Here is a 14,676-nt window from a genome sequence, read left to right as displayed (position 1 = left end):
ATGTCAAATTGACAACCTCTATGTGAAACAAATTTCTAGGTGAGGAAAAAAAAATAAGTAAAGTACCTGTCATGACAAGAACTCCTACTAACAACAGCAAAAAACTAAGCACATGCTTTAAGTATGGGAAGCATCACATGACTTTGATAAAAGAGAAAGTCTCCTGCATAAGTCTGTTGCTGAATGGTGAAAAATCTCTGTTGTCTAGAATGAAACTAGAGACTCATCACAGACCTAAAACAACACTTGAAACAATGCAAGGCAATATTTCCTTCAATATTGAAGTTATTCATACCCTACTCTAAGGGGTCTTTTATCTCAATATATTTCTGTATATACTTTACTCATCTTTAAGTAAATACATGAACAACTTGCCTTGTCTTTGTGAGTCAGCTGCTGACTAATAACATCTTCACAAATGCTGGAAGATGGGACGAGGTTGTGCAGCTGGTAGAAGAGCTCCACACTCTTCTGATGATGCTGAGGAGTTCCATCACCAAGCTGGTCCCAAAGAGTTAAAGCTATATGCTTTGTACATGAAAAGGAAAGTTGCAAGAGACAAGTGAATGACTATCATGCCTTGTTCTGCTCTATGCAACAATGGGAGACATCACATCTGATGACACCCTATGACCAAGAGGCAATCTATAATATGGATCCTTTTATATGAACAGAAGGAACTGTTCAAAACACTGCAATAACTTACTACATTAAAAACTCCTGTTAAGGAGTCAAAACAGAAACAAATTTTCATTGAAATATAATTAGCTATATAATATACTCTGCTGCTGATTATCTTTTGCAAAAGATTTCTTACATGAATTACACAAATGCAAAAATTGTTTACATAGTCCTACATTATGCACATCTCAGTTTTATACCTTTGCTGATTAACACTGCTATTCAATCAGGTTTTGTTTATATATTTAAAATACTCAATTAAACAAGGAATTTCACATAAGTGGTCAGTAAGAGAATTGCAAGAAGAAAACTTGTATTTCATTTAGATTCTAACACAGGTTACAAATACAGGTTACAAAATATTCAGCAAGAAAATTTGGTTTAGCATATCAAGGATGGTAAAGGGGCCAAGATTTATTCTTCACCAGACAGAAAAAGTCTAAAGAAAACAGCAAAGAGATATAGACTCTAACCTTGAAGAAGTCTGTCTTTTCAGCCATGTATCTCAGATTGCCTTGAGTAAGAGGAGGTCTGATGACAACAGCCACTCTTCCCTGGTTAGGACTAAGAGGCTGAGCAGTTTCCATGCTGTTCAGATTTTCTCCAGTGACAAGAGCAACAGATTGAGTCAATCCAACCAAGTCCATCACGAGGGAAATAGTAACACCCTGAACACTGAAATTGCTTGCCTGCTTGCAAGCATTCATTAAAGTCTGTAGCCACAGTGGAGGCTGTACTTGTTCACAGTCTGAAACAAAATTCACAGATTATGCATTTATTTAACAATCTAAATATTATGGAATTTTCCTCTTGTATTCCATAATTATATGTGCAATTGTCCCTTCATATTTTAACCTGCCGATTTAGGAAAATATATGCGAGAGGAAGATACTTCCTGATGTATCTTAAAAATAATCCAATTAAGAATGCAATACTGTATCACTTCAAACATTTAGTAATCAAAAATGAAGAGAAAAACTTTATGGAAATGCATTCAGATGATTTTCTGCTTCAGACAAAACTGGATTTTAGTAGTTAGCACATCCTTTCATACACTTTTCTTCTTCACAAATTTCTTCCCCAGCAATCAGGAACCTGCAAAGGTTAACCTTAACACCCTAGATAGTAGTCTGGAATAATTCTGTAATATATTTTATAGAGCCTAGGATAATATAATGTATTCTATAAATGTAGACTAATTTTAAATTGACAAAAATAGATTTGCCTGGTAACATTCACAGAAGTGAATGTTTCACAGAAGTCTGTGAAAACTAATGGTTTGGTGCAGAGGTATGATCCATTAGATCATGCATTGTTTCCACTGTAGGTGGCTGCTTCCCCCTTTTTACTGTCCTCTCACTTTATCAAGCCATACTCTGGGTTGATACTGGAAGAGTCTTTCTCCAAAGTTCACAGTCAATTATAACAGTGAATATTGCATCCTTTTATTTTAGAGATACCAAACTAACTTCTCTTAAAACTTCAAAAGGAGTCTATTGATCATGTTCCTAAAAAGGCAAAAACATCTAGAACCAGACACAAGTGAAGAAGTGTTATTGAATAGGCACAAATACAGCACCCTTTTAGAATCAAGAGAAGAGTGATGCAATTTCTAATTTATATCCACAGCTCCACTGGAGTCTAAATATACCCAACAATTCCATATTGTGTTCTAGAGTGTACAGATATAACCATTGTTTTCAGCTTCACTCAGTTCCCTTTTTAATTTCTTCAATTAAAGATAGCTGAGAAATTAGGCATACAGCAGAATTAAAGGACAATTACATTAAATATCAATTGTCTCCTTCAAATAGACTGACCAGTGATTAAGAGCCATTGGGTCACATAATTAATGCAACCTTTCAAAAACACGTTCCAAATTTAGGAGCCCTTTAACAAACACAGCCTCTTCTGCAGTACAAAAGCCTCATATCAATAGATAGGGTAGTGTGAGAATTATGGAGACTACCTTCTTCCATTCTCTGTTCCAGTGCAATTCTCTGTTATGGGAAGTAGGCCCAGAACTATTCCCATCTGCCCTGACATTCTATACAACAGATGTTTACATTTGAAACAAAATCCTTCCTGTTGGTTTTACCCACCTACAATTGATGCTTATTCTTCAAAGTTACACTGTTTAATAGACTCAAAATGATAGCTAAAAAATAGGAATATTCAGATGATGAACAAGAAACATAAATCCAAGACATTTTTACTGAAAGTGAAAGGGATTCCTAAAAGCACTGCCCTCATATGAAGCACACACTACCCAAGCTCTACAGGCTCTCTGTTCTACAGTGCACAAGGCAGTAATAAGCAAGTGCTATGTGCACCAAAAATTAATAAGCAAACAGCTGGCATTTTAGTCTTTGGACACAACACTCATTTGTAGGCTGTTGGGGAGAAATATATAAATAAACATCTAGCATTTTCAGGGTCATGTTATAAAAGCACAAATATTCTGAGATAGATATTTTATAAAACGTATCAGATTTTTGGCATTGTCATGCTCATAACTAATAAACAGCTATAACCAAATTGCCTTCAACTGACAAATATTTTATATGTCTGGATGTTACAAAGTCAAATATATGCGCTGTTCCTGGCTATAATGAAGAACATAAACAACACATCTTAAAGACCACAGAAACAGAAGCAGTCATGTTAAATTAGCATGCTTCCTTCCAAAACCAAAAAGCTACTCATCTCCAAGCACTGCTCACCACTTAGCCTGGATTTGAAAATTGTAAATAAGAACAAAAACTGCAACTAGGAAGTTTCCTAGAAAAAAATACAACCAGAGATGACTGTGACACTAGACAAAATTAGTGCTACTATTTCTTGCATGTTCCAAGCATATCCACCATGAAAACATTCTAAGAAGCAACTCTCAGGCTGCAGATCAGAAGTGGATCCAAAACTGAAACTGTAAATTGAAGACTTTACAAACTGTAAAAAGGATTGTTCATCCCAAAATGTCACAATTTACAGTAATCCACAACTGTCAGTATTTTAATCATGCAAGTATCTAAATAGTTTCATTATCTGTGAACACATCCATACCCCACCAAAACTCACCATTTTAGTTTTGTTTCTTAATGCAATTATAGAATAATTGTTTGCAAGAACTGTGCCTTTCAGAGGAGCAAAGTAGAATACATTAAATTTCTTAGCTGGTATGATTTTTATTGGTCAGTAGCTTACAATTTCCATTCATTGCCAAAGTGATCAATGTGCACATCAATCCAAAGTTGACAAAAGGAAGCTAAAAATGTATCTGATGTGAGCTGTGGCTATTGCAGTATGACAAAAAAAACCACTGTGGATCCATACAGTAAAGAGGGAGACTAAGCAATATAGATTCTAGTCTCAGGCTTCGATTTGCATAATTTATATTTTTTACCCCAATATTAATTACTGTCAAATTCTGTGCCAGAAATATTCTTAAAAATCTAGGAGAAAATAATTTAGTTTCCAAACATAAACCAGCTGACACAGAAGAAAACTTAGATTTCTGAGAGGAACAGCTAACAATAACACACACAAAACATGATACTATCACATTGAATTTTTTGGCAGAAATATAAAAATTATTATCCGAAAAAGAAAGAACAAATGAGAGTGCAGCTTACCAACTTCAGGCTTCCCAGGATGTAATTCTGAAGTGCGGTTTCCTTCAGCAATGTAAACTGGAAAGCTCGAACATTCAAGGTAGAGCTGACAAGCAGCAATAAAGGCAGGAAGGTATTCTTTTGGTGTTTTCTTCTTGTTTGTTTTCTTCACCTTAGCATCGTCTTGTGACTCTCTGTCCCATTTTGTGCTCTGTCCTTGCGCTCTAGTGGGGTCTACCGGAAGCTCTGCCCCTAAGGGCTGAGACAAGGAATTATTCTGAATGATATACAGGTTGATAAATCTGGTTAAAAACTGTTGGACATATTCCAAACAGCACTGCATTGCAGTCTTTTGGACTGTTTTCCCACTACGAGTTGCTGTCCCTTGTGTCATTATGGAGGGAGGCTGTACAATGGTCTCCTCAGAGCCCACAGTTGATGCTGTCTCAGTCTCTGAGGATGTGCTACCAACAATAGGGATGCCAGGTGCACCGTGACCTTCATTCAGTGCTCTGTCAATGTCATCAGTTGTATCTGCCTGGTATTGTACAAACTCAGTGAATCCACTTTCTGATGATCGACTGCTAGGAGGATTTTCACTATCTTCAAACACATCATTAGGATTTTCAAGTGACACTGACGGCACCTGAGCAATACAGAAGTTTAATGACTGTTCAAAATAGGTTATTTAGGTCTTAGCAAAACAATATTTATTAGTGTCTTCATTTGAAACCAACAATTTCATTCCAGAGTTTTAAATGTATTCATACAAATACATTTTATGCAAAATGATATTTGGTGTTTCTGTAAGCCTGCCAGACTAAGCTAGCATTAAAAAAAAATTGTTTATCAAGAAAAGTATTTTTAAAATATTATTGGTTTTAACATTTTCTTCATATCATAACTATGTCTACTCTATTACAAAAGAATGTTGAAATACATAGGCATAGGTATTATTAATTTATACAGCATCATAAGCCATCAAATACAAAGTTATAATTACAAAAAGATAGAACTTTTCACTTAAAAACTACTAATAATTTGCAACTACAAAGAAAATGAATCATCTCCTCAAAATGAGAGAGTTTGCTGCAACAACAGTTCTTCATGACTTATATGTCTTAATTCCTTATAATTCAGAATATGCATCAATAGATGAATGGCTTTTACTCAGAAAGCATCCACAGTGGCTTTTTGCACTGCTCTAGCCCTCTACACTTGTAGGAACTGGTAGCATAGTGTCTCTTTCTTAGTGAGAATGTGAGGTAGGGAAACAACTGAAATAGAAATGCTTCAGTCAGTGGCCCTAAATGCAGGTGCCCACTTCCAATCTTGCATTTACCAGTGATGGCAGATGTTGCCTGAGACCTAACAGGCCCAGAAGTTGTTTTGACTTTAATCACTACCTGTGTTAAATGCAGAACTTGAACCTTATGTAATAATATGAAAAACTTTTTCATTAATAAATAAAAATAATGACATCATTATTTACAGTGAATAATGTCTTGCTTTACCAGAGATGGAATAAGAATGGAAATTTGAGATATTACCACAGAAAACCGTGAAAGAAGCTAGAAAGCTTGAAGAGACATAAATGATGACCCCACTTTACAAAATACAATCTAAAAGTGTTTAGAAGCATGGCAAATCATTCCACTATCTCTTAAGAGAAACCATGGCCACATATGAGACAGTTGTAATTGGAAGCAGAAGGCCACTGAAGGTTCAAAGGGCAATATTATTCAATTAAAACAGGCTTTATTAAAAGAAAAAAAAAAGGCAACCCAAAACCCCAAGAGAACAAAACAAGGCAGGTATCAATTAGTTAGAAAGAATAAGGATAGTATCGTGAATGAAGGATGCTGGAGTCCTAATTGACAATGGGAATGTGAGCCAGCAGTGGACTCCTTTGGTGAAGCAGCCCAGCCACATCTAGGACCATATCAGCAGAAGTACTGTCACCAAATCAAGGGAATTAGCTAGTCCCCTCTGCTCAGCAGTCTTACGTCCACAACCAGAATATTGCACTCCTTAGTGCAAAAGAAACTCTGATATACTGAGTATACCCAATGCAAAGTCACCACAGATGCTCCTGGTGTAGAGTGGATGCTCAGAGAGTTGGATTTACTCAGTTTAAAAGAATGCTAAAAGTCGTGGAGGGGGTGAAGATGGTTCTATTGCTCTCTGTGAGTTCCCACTAGGCAGTTGAAAAGAAATCCACAGTGACAGATCACAAGACAACCAACACAAGCAGCAACAATGGAAATTCTGATTAAATAACAGTGCAAACAAACAAGCTGTACAGAGAAGTCACGGTAACTTCATCCTTGGAAATATTCAAAATTAAGACAAATGTGATCCTGAGTGACATGACCTAGCTTTAAAGTAAAATCTAACTTTGAAATCAGCCCTGCTTTTAGCAGTGCCCTGCAACTGTCACTTCCAACCTAATTTATTCTGTGATGTTCCTTAGGTTTCTTCAGCTGGAAAACAAGGATTTCAGGGCATGTCACTTAACATACCTCAGAGAGCCACAGCTGCATAAAACAAAGTGGACCAAGTTAAAAGAGAAATAGCTGCTGGCTGGTTTATTCTATTTATTTAATAAATTATTCTAAGAACTTAACAGTGACAGTAAAATATGTGATGGGTGTTAAACCAATGCACATAAATTGGGTGAGAGGAGAATTTACACATGCTTGATACTTAACCAAAATGGTGAATTCTTTTCAGTTCAGTAATTTTACTTCACAATACTCTTGAAGTGCTTTACAAACTTTAGCTGATTAGTTTTTTATTAGGCCCTGATTCTGAAGTGATTTATACAAATATAATATTATATCTGGGTAAAAACCCCTAAGAACCAATAAATTTTACCAAAATTATGAGTTATTTTGATTACCCAGGTTTCACATATATTTTGATATCTAAATCTAATCAAAGACTTGTAGGGTGTTCAACACAGGCTGTACAAAACCCAATTCTTTTTTCCACATAAGAAACAATTTTGCAAGATGCTGCAAAACCTAATCAGTTACCTTTTTATTTTCCCATTCTTTGATGGAGCTGCTCTGTCCAGTAGGAAGCTGCAGGATACCATCTGTACCAGCAGAGAGTAACGGAGGCTGAACCTTACTGAGGATCTTTGAGCAGAGTCTGAGAGAATCAGTAAGCTCGGACAAGTGCAAAGTATGAAGATGGCTTGTCAATGCAGAAATCATCCTGAGCAACAGCTGAGGCAAGTGTTCAGTCTGTATTTCAATGTAAGTCTCCTAGTAATAGGAGTAGTAAAGTAATAATAAAAACTTGTTAATTGTCACACCAAATTCTATCCTGAAATTTATTTTCTATAACAGAGCTACCTAACATTTGCTTAACTGTGTTCTAAACATGGAAAAAGGAAAATTAATATCTTAATATCCAAGAATAAGAAATACATGCTTTACTAAAAAATACTTAGAAAATTAACTTTAAAGTTGGGTAACAAACAAATAGAAATATATTTAGCTCTTTTTCAAACTAGTACATATCGTTCATTATACAACAAATACACTTAAAAACATCATAAGAAGGCTGAAGAATGCTACTATTACTTTATTAATCTTAAGATAAAAGTTTAAGAATGAAAGATGAACAAGTTAAGAGCTAAAGGAAGAACAGGCTGATTGCCATACCTGACACAGCACTCTCATACTTCTAGTAGGCTTTGAAATGAGAAAGCAAAGAATTGAGGAAAGACAGCTATAGAAAAAACAGTTCCAACAGTCTTTGCTACATTAAACATTGACAACAGAAAAAGAAGGTACATCTTATCATGACATTTAAAAGATCCTTAGAAGAAAGGTGCACATTTAAACTAGCATATCAAACTACAAAAGACTATACCTGCAATGAATACACAGAAAAGAAAATGAGGACAGACTAAAATTTTCAGGTGTAAGCATCATAAAACCCATTTCAGTTATGCCTAACCGTCTATCAAGAATCATACAATGAAGCAAAAACTTCTTTTAATGTCAATTTATGTCAATATATTTTCAGGAAAAGCAATTAATAAAGTATATATAGTATTTCTGCAGACCATAAATATACAGAATCCCAGTGTTAGTAATGAATAAAGGAATTCTTACCAAAGAAACAATATCCAACAAAAAATCCACTAACAAGCAGAAATTTGTCAGAGGTAACTCAGATTGCTCACTATCACCTCCAGGCCCAGTTTGAAGTCTGGCATGTAAAGTCCTCCTGCAAAATTCAAATGGAGTTTCACAATATTTTTCCTTCCCCTTACATTGACCATATTTCTGTAACTTAATGCAAAGCTGTATATTTTGGGTGATAATCACTATAAACCAATAAGCAGTTTCTCATTTTACTGTTAAGTAGCTTATTTGGCCCCATGCCATTCTTTCAGGAAAACCAGTAACCACCCTTTGGTGTAAAACAAACAGTCTTCACTTGTAAAATAAGGAAATTCAAGCTACAGAAAATTGAACATGGAAGACAAAAACTTAGATAATACAGCAGCTCATGCAGAAAAAAAAAAATCCAAACAAAACCAATTGCAAAAATGCAATTTTGTATCCATGTTGACAGTAACACTACTTATATGTAGTGAAATACTCACCTGCATGTTACCTGGCTGTAGATGACTATTCTTATGTTAGCAATTCAGCCCAACACACAAAAATCAAGTCACAGACATCTAGATCAACCTCTCACACTGAGCAGGACTGCTAAAAACACTAGATAAATTTGTCCACAGTTTTGTCTAGCAGAGTTCTGGAAATCTCACAAGAAAGTTCCACAGCCTTCCTGGCTTTCACTGTTCCACCTCTTCCACTGCTGCACATGTCCTTAGCAAAGCTTTTCTCAAAGTCCAACCTGACCACTTGAGTGAGCACTTGTTGCTGTCCTTTGTTTTCCATCAGCTGTTATAAAAAGTATAGCTGTATGAAATTTACAAACGCCTTTCAGGAAATCATAAGGTGCCATTCAATTTCCCTCTTTGCCAGGCTAAACCAAACTCACCTACCTCAACCTTCAATGCAGTGTCCTATAACTGACCAGCTTAGCAGTTTCTCTACCAGAGTCTCTTCAGTTTCTCAACACTTCTCCTCAGGTGGCGTGTCCAAAGCTGGACACAATATTCCACGTCTGTCCTTAGAAACACTGAGTGAAAGGAAAAATAACTTCCTTTCACCTGCTGCCCATGGTCCTCATAATGTAGCCCAAGACACACACACAGTTAGCATACTCTTGGCTCATAGACAAATTCATGTCCAAGTATCTTAATATTTTCTCAAGAAATTCCATAAGCAATGGAAAAAACAATTCTACTAATTTCATTTGACATCTTTACATCCTCTACCCCTTGCCACAGCAAAAACCCCTGCTCTTCTGTGGTCCCTTCATCCCCTTCCCACCTGTTAACATTTTCAACTTTCCCTGATTTATGGTTTGCTATTTTCTCCTGTAGCCCTGCTTGTAATGCACAGAATCCCCACCCTTCCTTTTCCCTAAAATCGCAGGACAAATGATGACACATCAGGTGTCTGGCAAATCTGTCCATTTTACCAAAAACAATTTGTACAATGAGTAATCCTGTACTGGCCAGACAGAACAAAAACTAGTTTTGAGGTCACTCTGGAGTCTCCTCTTCAGTAGAGGGGCTAATTCTGTCTCTTGATTTAACCCAGACACTGAGGTTGTGAGAACTCACATTGCTAAGACCCACAATCACATCTGATGAAAATTGGCCAAAGGTTGAAGTTATAGGGATGGGAGAAAAAAAAAATACTTACAGGCAAAATGATCCCATGAGACTGACTTCTTTGAAGAAAAAGTATACAAAACAAAAATTAACTTCAACTTTACCCATACAGAGATTAAATATTATCACCTACCTACAACACTCTTCAAACCAACGAGCAATGTAATCCCACATATAATAAGGCTCAAAGGAATTGAAAAGAAGATTGGCAGTTTTAATCAATTCCGCTGTTTTCTTGTTTTCTCTCAGTTTGCTGAAAGAAAATAAGAACATTTCATATTTTTATACTTATTTTTCAAGTTATATAACTACACATCGCTGTGAGTTACCCACTGTCAAGTAACACTGACAAATGATCCTCCTCCCATCCCTACAAGCAGCTGTTGCCCAAGGGCTCAGGATATTGGCAGGCTGCTCATACCAATGTTTTTCACAATTTCTAGGTTTCTCCTCTATCCTTTTGTTAATACTTGTCTTTTAACCACATTTTTAATAGATCGGTTTTTGCCATAATTGTTCCTGTAGTAGTTTCCTCCCCTCTCCAGCTCTGAACACCCCTCTCTTCTCCACCTTTCAAAATATTATATTCAAATCTTCAACTCTATATCCCACTCCCCGGCGCTATTGCAGCAGTCTTCATTTTTCTAGTACAAGAAAACTCAGTCCATTTTGTTTTTGAAGAACACAGACATAAAGAATATCACAATCAATTAAACAAGCATTTTTGTCATGGATAAAGAATAAAAATTATGCTAAATATTAAAAAATTAAAATAATAAAGCCAACCACTTCACACCTTTGCACTGAACACAAGCTGCATTCAATGTTAATAGATCCTGTATCATGCAGAAAACATGTCAGTCCCACAGACTGCACAGTCACGGTTCCAGCAACAAAGATCCATTATTTAATACAAAATACATTGTACTCATTATTTACCTGCTTAGCTGTGTGTGATCTTTGTTGAAAGATGGTTCTGTCTGAAGCTCCAGTTCTGCTTTGCACTGTGTATATAACGTTCGAAACACTTCAATCAATACATCCTCCAGGATGGCAGGGCCTGGGGAGAAATAGCAGCAGTCACATTGTTGAATTATAGTATTGCCAACAGTCCACAGCTGAAAGCTATTGAAATCATTAGCTAGCTTTAGTCATTGAAACCACAACATTTCTTCTGGTTCAATCTCATAAACTACCTGAATGTCAGAATGTTTGTTTTCATTCCAGAAACACTAAGACAACTGTAGTGCCTGAAAGTACACAAAGCACAAGCCCCATGTTCAATGTGTGTACAATGGCAGCTGGTTACAAACACACCAAGTTCAAAAGCTGTGCAGTCACAGCAGTACACATCATGTTCAAGCCAGCACACCCTTTTTACTAGCTCAGCTCTTGTAAATTTTTACTAGCTCAGTAACACGTAAATGAACTTCATGGATTATTGATCAGAGGTGCTTTTCAGTAAAAACACTTTAAAATACTCACCCCTAAGCTATCTCATGCTGTTAGCATATGGACAATACACTCAAATATTTAAATGTAAATACAAGATAAAATATTTTGAGCATCATTCTTCCTTTTTATTTGAAGCAGGTTTTTTTAGCTCAGGATATAATCTGCAGGGTACTTTTTGGAAGTATTTTTGAAAGTGTGCAAATTGCAACCCAGAAAGCCAACTGCAGCCTGAGTTGCATTGAAAAAGTGTGGCCAGCAGGCCAAGGGAGGTGATTCTGACCTTCTACTCTGCTCTTGTGAAACCCTACCTGGAGTACTGCATCCATGTCTCAACATAGAGACATGGACCCGCTGGAGCAAGTCCAGAGGAGGGCCACAAAAATAAAAAGTGGGCTGGAACATCTCTCCTATGAAGACAGGCTGAGATAATTGGGATTGCTCAGCTTGGAGAAAAGAAGGCTCCAGAGAGACCTCATTGCAGCCTTTCAGCACTTAGATGGGGCTTATGAAAAAGAGGGAGAGAGATTTTTTTTATACAGCCACATGGGAATAGGACAAGGGGGAACAGTTTTAGGCTGAAAGAAGAGAGATTTACATTGGATGCTAGGGGAAAACTCTTTACCCAGAGGGTAATAAGGCACTGGAACAGGCTGCCAGAGAAGCCACGGATACCCCATCCCTGGTCATGTTCAAGGCCAGGTTGGATGGGGCTTTGAGCAACCTGGTCTAATGGGAGGTTTCTCTGCCAGTGGCAGGGGTGTTGGAACTGGATGATGTGTAAGGTCCCTTTCAATACAAAACATTCTATGATTCTATAAATAGCTCCTCCTTTGGATTTGAGCTAAATCTCAAATGTCTTCAATTTTGAAGAAATAACCCCCAAATTATTTTAAAGGAATTTAAAAAGTAATCCTACTTGAGATATCATTTATTTTTTAATGTGTTTCCTAGTCTCACTGAGCTGCCTTCAGTAAGAGTATGCTCACGGAGTTAAGCAAAAATCCTTTTAGATTATTCTATCTAATTTTGCTGAAAGAATCCTCAAAGCTTTGCTACTTCATGAAATCTTAACATATACATTGCCTCTGAACATTTAGACTGATCCCTAGAAAGCATAAATTACAAGGAAGATGGCAAATTTCTGACAGATATTTTGTTCCTTGTAGTTCTTCTGTCCTAACCAATTATTTTCTTTAATTATTGTATTTTTATGGTTTTATTATCCCACCCTTAAATCTGATAATGGATTTTAAAAAAACTTATATTTTCAGTCACCTTCAAAACTGTATTCCAAAGAAAAAGGCAAGATATCCAAGTCTTAAATGTAAATACTTATGTCCCATAGTCCTCTAGCCCTCATCTGCTAAACAGGGCATTTAAACACTTCAAATAGGGGAAGGGAAAATTGAAAAGAAACACCAAAAAGAAATCCCAACAAACCACCCACAAAACAAAAAAAAAAAAAAATTTGCTTCCTCTGCATAAGTTCTGGAAAAAAATAACTGTTTTATTTTTAATATCTATCTTGTCTGTGTGTATATTAAAGAAAGAACAGGTTATTCCCAAAAGCAACAGCTGAGATTTATAATAGTAAGAGTCATTATTTGATGAAAGAAATGAAAAAGATTTCTTCCAAAACACAGTTAGTTCTCTCTATGACTTTGACTTACTGTTTCCTGTGTAGAAAGTAGCAGAAATGGCATTTGGTATAAAAGGTAAATCTGATGAATGCATTAAATTAAATACAAAACATAGATACAGTTTGGAAGATCTAAGAAATCTGGGTAACCTGCTAAGTACTAAGGATATAACTTATTCAATTTGATAAAAAAGAGAAAAAAATTTCAAAGCAGAATCACATGAAACAAATTAAAAAGAGTAAAGGAAAATTACCCAGTTCAGGCTTATCCAGCAAACTGATAAGAATTCGAAAAGGCTTTAAATCTTGCATTAATGTGCTTTCTTCTCCCTGTCCATTAACTTGCAATATTCCAACCATTGCCTACAAAGAGCAAAAACACATCAGGAAAATAAAAAGAAAGCAAGAAAGCAATAAAAGCTGCACACAAAGAGAAAATTCTCACTAGCTGAGACCACTATTTCATCTCACTGCAGCTCAGTCTCCCATGATTAAGTTCTCTCAACTTTGTATTTGAGAACATTTCTGTGGAACAGAACTTGGTAGCTTGTATTTATTTAAAAGCAAAATAGAGTATTATAAGCAGGTAACTCAATATTTCTTAAGAATAAAAGAGAAGACATGAGCATTAATGAACAAATTATTTGAGAAGATAAAGTAGGTAGATATTAAGGGCTTAATAAAACACCATCTGTCCTATGATGTACTCACGTGGATGAAAACTTTCTTGACTAAATAGCAATGACAACTTTGAAATAAATGGGAAGGCTGAGTTTCTATACCAAAGCAGGTTAGGGAATGAGCTGCAGAATTAGAAAAAGCCCCATGAGACGACCACAGATTTTGCTTAGTTTTCTGCCTGGCTGACTTGACTGTCTGAGCTAGTTTGTTTCTTTTACAGTTTCAAAATAAAAGGACAAAGAAGAAAAAAAATAGAGAGATAAGAAAGAACCATGAAAACCAGTTTGGCCTTGCTATCTGTTACAAACCAAGTATTATCAGCAAGTATCTTAAAAGAAAAATCTTCTCTGCTTTCATATTTTTAGAAGGCGAGAATTTGCAGTACATTGTATCTGTGAATAAGATATGAGTTGACTGGATAAAACAAAATACAAAGACTGCTGGAGAATAAGGCAGAAAAGAGCAATGCTTTTAAAGTCTTTCAAGAGACAGCAAAAGGTTTTAGAAACTATATGTCATTTGTATTATGTATAGGCAAGGCACTGATTCTAATGTCCATACTCTTTTCAGACAGAAAAGCTTTATTGACACTAAGTTTGAAAGATGGACAGATTTAAAAAGACTTTAACTATTAACCATGCCTAAATGTTGCTGAAAGCTCACTACGGTTTTTTGGTTTTTTTTTTTTTTTTTTATATAAGGTACAGGTGAAAATGTAGCTCATTCAGGCCCCTCCTTTACATTTGAATAATTTCTGAATCATCTGCTAAGGAAGGCAGAAGGGTGATAAGAGAAGGGTGAGAGAGTGCCAATGAGGTCTTTGCTGCTGGAATACT

At 36.0% G+C, this 14,676-nt stretch overlaps 1 protein-coding gene across 4 annotated transcripts in view; it reads right to left on the bottom strand.

Annotated features, from left to right (window-relative positions):
• DOP1A (DOP1 leucine zipper like protein A) overlaps nucleotides 1-14,676 on the bottom strand; it is a 60,265-nt gene that overhangs the window by 23,343 nt on the left and 22,246 nt on the right. For all 4 annotated transcript variants that reach the window (XM_041480399.1, XM_041480400.1, XM_041480402.1 and 1 more), the window contains 8 exons: nucleotides 13,414-13,522; nucleotides 11,005-11,125; nucleotides 10,199-10,318; nucleotides 8,423-8,537; nucleotides 7,331-7,564; nucleotides 4,314-4,938; nucleotides 1,155-1,429; nucleotides 376-528 (listed from right to left, as the gene is read on the bottom strand). In XM_041480399.1, the coding sequence (XP_041336333.1) occupies nucleotides 376-528; nucleotides 1,155-1,429; nucleotides 4,314-4,938; nucleotides 7,331-7,564; nucleotides 8,423-8,537; nucleotides 10,199-10,318; nucleotides 11,005-11,125; nucleotides 13,414-13,522 (1,752 nt within the window). The remainder of the gene's footprint in view (nucleotides 1-375; nucleotides 529-1,154; nucleotides 1,430-4,313; nucleotides 4,939-7,330; nucleotides 7,565-8,422; nucleotides 8,538-10,198; nucleotides 10,319-11,004; nucleotides 11,126-13,413; nucleotides 13,523-14,676) is intronic.

Source organism: Pyrgilauda ruficollis, unplaced genomic scaffold, assembly GCF_017590135.1.
Source record: "Pyrgilauda ruficollis isolate IOZ18807 unplaced genomic scaffold, ASM1759013v1 scaffold51, whole genome shotgun sequence".
Taxonomy (NCBI): Eukaryota; Metazoa; Chordata; class Aves; order Passeriformes; family Passeridae; genus Pyrgilauda; species Pyrgilauda ruficollis.
Note: the sequence above shows the minus strand (reverse complement) of the source record. Positions and strands in the feature narration are given on the sequence as shown.